General features: G+C 34.6%; 1 protein-coding gene across 1 annotated transcript; it reads right to left on the reverse strand.

Moving 5' to 3' along the window:
• Positions 1-135: 135 nt before the first annotated feature.
• On the reverse strand, positions 136-2,516 carry LOC120090453 (growth-regulating factor 3). Its single transcript, XM_039048127.2, has 4 exons — positions 2,272-2,516; positions 1,982-2,179; positions 1,181-1,532; positions 136-967 (listed from the first exon to the last, which is right to left on the reverse strand). The coding sequence occupies exons 1-4, from the start codon at positions 2,474-2,476 to the stop codon at positions 472-474; spliced, it is 1,251 nt and encodes a 416-aa protein (XP_038904055.1). The 5' UTR covers positions 2,477-2,516; the 3' UTR covers positions 136-471.
• Between the last annotated feature and the right edge of the window lie 2,600 nt (positions 2,517-5,116).

The raw sequence follows: 5,116 nt of genomic DNA on the forward strand, positions 1-5,116 counted from the left end.
TATCATGTGTATGATTGAATTGCGATGATATAAACAGATATGTAAAAAAAATTGAGGTAGGTATTATGGAATAAATTTTATTGGCTAGCTCAAAACTTGAAAATTATAGGAATTGAATTGAAATAAGTTAAAAAATAGTATTGAATTAATTTATATTATACTTGTTATCATGTTTGTAATGAAGATCATAGTTAGTAGAACATGTTTGGTATGGTAAAACAATAAATATAACAAGAACCAAAAAAAAAAAAAAAAAATCAATGACAAACATTTTTCAACCTACCACATTCAAAACAGGTAGGAAGAAAGTGGGGCTGGAAACATTAAAGTTTGGTCATCTTTGACTTTTTTTTTTCTTTTACAGATAGTAACATACATTAACTATCCAAGCAACCAAATTAGAAGCATTGAAACAAACTACTATAGTGTTAGAGATCATTGTAAATGCAAATTAGAGGCAAACTTCATTTTTCAAGTGCTAATAAAGCTAGCTTCCGAGTTGGTTGTTCTTTGCAACTGATGCAGCACACTGGTCGGCAACGAGTTGTTATTTGCTGACCGCAGCGCCTCCGCCAGCGGTCCACCCATTGACGCCATCTGCGTTGCGGCCCATCCAGTAGCCCAATTCAACTGCACATGCTCTCGGTCAACGTTGCCATTTTGGTGAATGTGGTGATCATTGCCTTGATCAAAACTTCCTCCTGTTGATAATTTCAACGACACATCAGAAGACGATGATGGAGGGTTCCCGGGCATCGAAATCGAAAGGGATGTTGCAGAAGCGGATGTGGAGTTCATTCGTTGGTTGACATTGTCGTTGTCATTCCCACAGCCACCGTTTTCGGACCGCGGCCAATCATCGAAAAAATGCCTCAAAATGTGGCCCTCAGATTTAGCATCTCCGGCGGAAGGCTCTTTGTGGGATTCATAGAAATTTTTGTTCTCTAATAAGGAATTAGAGCAGGAACTGCAAAGAATTAAGAATTAACATTTTATCAGCATAAAAAAAAGGAATAAATAAAGTTAGAGAAAAAGGAAAAAAAAAAAGGGACAATAAATTGAAATGAAAGCATTATTAGGCAGAAAGTTAATGGTTGGGGAAATAGTTGTGTGTACGAACAAAGAATCAAAAAGGCTAAAACAGACAAAATTATGAAGTGGGACCCAAATGAAATCTGACCCTTGATTGAGATGGAGGAGATCAACGGATGGGGTTTGTCCACACAAAGAGAAATAATTTCCACTTTCCACAGTCAAAAAAGGCCGACCACCATTAACACGGCCGGCGTTGGAACTAAGAGAACAACCGCCACCCCCACCGCCGCCGCCGCTGCAAGCGGTAGTGGTGGGGTTAGTTGTGGTAGTTTCCACAGGCTTTCTTGAACGGTTACGGCCACGGTGCATGTGGCGCTCACAGTATTTCTGGCCGGCGACCACATCTCTTGAGCAACGCCATTTTTTGCCGTCGGTTCTCCGGCACCGGCCAGGCTCCGGATCCATGGCGGCTCTGCCCCAATACCCTGCTTGTAACACTGAATAAATATCCATAGTCATTTTAAACTAAACCACTTTAATCATAACCAAAAAAATAATTAAAAAGTTAAAAAAAATAGTTCAATTGATTAATGTATTATAATCTCAGTCTTGATCGAACTCTTAAAAAATGTTCAATATAGAGAACAGAACGAAACGGAGAAAAGAGCAATGATTAAACATGATTCTAATCTTTCATCTCACATTTTGAATTAATCATAAAAGTTTATTTCAATTAATCAAAAGAGCAAAAGTAAATTAATTTATAACCCTTTCAAAACTCCAACTCCAAACATGCCACAAGAATCAAGTTTTCATTTTTCTCAAATGGGTTGCTCTGTATTTGCAAAAAAAAAAAAAAAAAAACGAAAAGATTAAATAAATAAAAGAGTTTAGAAGCAAAACATAGAACGGTTAAGAAAATCTCAAAGTGATAAATGGAACTTACGAGAAGTAGGGTAGTGAGTGAAATGTTGAAGAGGATGATGAAGAAAGAAAGGAGTGGTAGAAGAGGAAGAGAGAAGGCTTTTCTTAATAGGGTGGAGAAGCTCCGGCGGGACGGCGGCACCGGCCAACATATACCGGAAAATGAGAGCTTGAAGCTCGAGTTCTTGCCTTTGAGCCACACTGAAATAACCCAACATCCCTATAATATAATCAAACAAACAAATATATCAGGAGAAACTGGTTGAGAGAATATGATTTAATTCAGAGAAGTAAAGAAGTGAAAAGGCTCACTGGGTAACGTAGAAGAAGTTGAATCAGGAAATGCTGACAAGATGTTGGAAGTTTTGGAGGAATCAGCAGGTACAAACAAAGGAAGAACAGAAGAAGAAGGATGATGATGATGGGGCTGTTCAACAAAAAACTTAGAAATCTTAGCAGAATGTTGTTGTTCCTCTGACTCCCTCTGTTTTCTACATTGCTTCAGATCAAAGTCCATTTGACAGAACAAATAACCAGAGATTATTTTCAATTTTTACTCTCTGTATGTGCTTCTCTTGGGTTTTTAATATATATTGGTGGGTTCATTTTTTCATTGGGTATTTTCAGAAAAAGAAAAGCTTTTGCCAGTGACTTGTGTGGACTATTATGTGTTTTTTTTTTTTTTTTTGGCAGTATGTAAAAAATAAATAATAATAATAAAGGGTTAGGTTCCTGACAATGAAAGCTGCAAAGTTTGTTTGAGGAGGGAGGGAAGGGGTTAGGGTTTAGGGCACTTGAGAAAAAGATAGTCAGACAAGACAGTTGAGAGAAAAAGGAGAACCAAATAAAAATAAAAATAAAAAAAGTAAATATAAAAATAAAAATATTAGGATTTTAGGACTTAGAAGTAATAAACTCCGAAACAAAACAGAGCGAGAGGAAAGAAGGTGCAGTCTTTCTGTCTCTTTGTTTTGCTTTGGGAAATCCATTTCTTAATAGTAATTCATAATGAATATTTTGTTCTTTTGAGATAAGGGAAAGATGAGGTGAATTAGTAAATTTAGACTAATATAGTTGTTTTTAAAACTATTTTATAAAAATATTATAGTATGAAAACAATTTTAAAAAGTACTTTATTTTTTTTTTTTTTCAGTATGTCGAGTTTTTAAAACTCAATAAAAGGAATTCGAGTGTTCAAAACTCGACAAGGGTAAATTGAGTGTTGAACACTCAACTTTTTTATTTTATTATTATTATATCCAACCTTCATATGTTATTATTTTCATTTTCTTAGTTTTTAATAATAATATATTACCTTCAACCATTAGCTTAATTCTAAGAAATATCATAGAAAAATAATATCTCATTCACATTTTTTTTCATAATTTAAAAATAATAAAATGTAAATTAAAGTATTCATATTAATATAACTATTATCTCATTCATTTAAAAATAATTTTAAAAAATCAATGTGCCTCACAAGGCGGACGTTGTCAATTTCGAGCCAATTGTCGTCGTCAACTTCGAACTTAAGGTTGTTCTGGTTCCTCTTGATGTTACTCTCGTACCATAGTATAAATATTCATTATGCTCTCTACGATCGTGACCTTGCCCATGCACATATGAAGACGATGGACCAGCCTCTGAATCATAATATCCTAAATCAAATGCTGGTATCATCATCATCAGACTAACATAATCAGTTTGGGTATACGTCTGCATCGTAGGGGGCAATTCTTCCACATTGTAGGCAACCTCAACCAACTCATATTTTTCTTTTCGAACAAGTCTCCTATGTCTAGGAACTGATGAAGGAAAAATAGGTATATCGTACATATAATATATCTCCTTCATATAGCTCTGTTGTTATTGCATATAACAAAAACCTAGTTCGAATCATTTGCAACATCACGGAGTCTACTATTGTCAATCTATGTGAATTATAAAACAATTAGATAATATTTAAAATAAATTTCAATTAAAAATAATTAAACGATGTTTATTTATGTACCAGATGACCCACAACTGATCCCAAACGAGTAACTTAGTGCTTTGTAATATTATTATACCAGTTGATGTAGTTTTGAGTGACATCCCTATCAAACTGCCTAATAGAAACCCTGTTTGCAATAAACCTTTCACGATAGTATCACACTACCAAATGTGCAACTTTTTCGGACCAATCTCCTGTTCTTAAGTTGACGTCATGTAGTAGGGGTTCAGTATTACAAGACGATGGGACATCCTGGTGAAAACCGAATTGTCTTATTACACTTTCAAGAAGATGCCACTCACCAATATGAAAACATATGACAAAACAAGGACTTATCGCCCGTCATATGTTTTGACCGTTTCTACATAAAGTGGGCAAAGTGTCCATAAAAACTTGTAAGGCTCACAAATAATATGAAACACAAAATATTATATTAAAATATATTAAAGACAAATACAATAAAAAATTGTATAAAAAATTCAATTTGGTCCAGTATTAATGTATCTGATCAAAGCAGATCGAACATGTATCTGTACTGACTAAGTATATGTGTGGTTATCCTAGTCACAAAAAAAATTGTCTCTCCACCTAAATTTTTAAATTAATAAATTAGATTTTGAATTAACTAGATTAGTCATTTAAAAATTAAATTTAATTAAAATAACATATTGAGAATCATAGGCCCGTCCAGCTAATTGAGCGTCATTTACATGTTGGAGCTATGGAGACATTGTCGAAAATCATTCTCAAGCTCATAGCTGCAAAAGTATTAGAGGCCCAATGATGTCGCAAACTTCAGGTTTTTGTTGCTTTGCACATCTGTCAATACAATCATGCCAAAAATGCTCTACTCCAAAAATATTGTCTAAAATCATAGAGGTTAGCTAACAATGGTAGGAACATCAAGTAAACAATATGACTTGATTTGTCAGAAAATAAACATTTACCCATCATCTGCGGTATATATGCTCGCGTATATCTCATGACGGTTTCCTCGTTGGCATCATCAACGAGCTCATGGAACCGTGTCCCTAATCATATCAAACTTAACCTCGATCCTTTAATTTTATCAATAGGTGGGGTCACACCAAGGTACAGTTGAAAAATATGCAACCAGTCATCGTACATCACTCTAGAGACAGGCTTACCGCCAACAGGTAATCC

This window comes from Benincasa hispida, chromosome 11 (assembly GCF_027475165.1).
Source record: "Benincasa hispida cultivar pf3 chromosome 11, pf3_genome.v1.1, whole genome shotgun sequence".
NCBI classification, from domain to species: domain Eukaryota; kingdom Viridiplantae; phylum Streptophyta; class Magnoliopsida; order Cucurbitales; family Cucurbitaceae; genus Benincasa; species Benincasa hispida.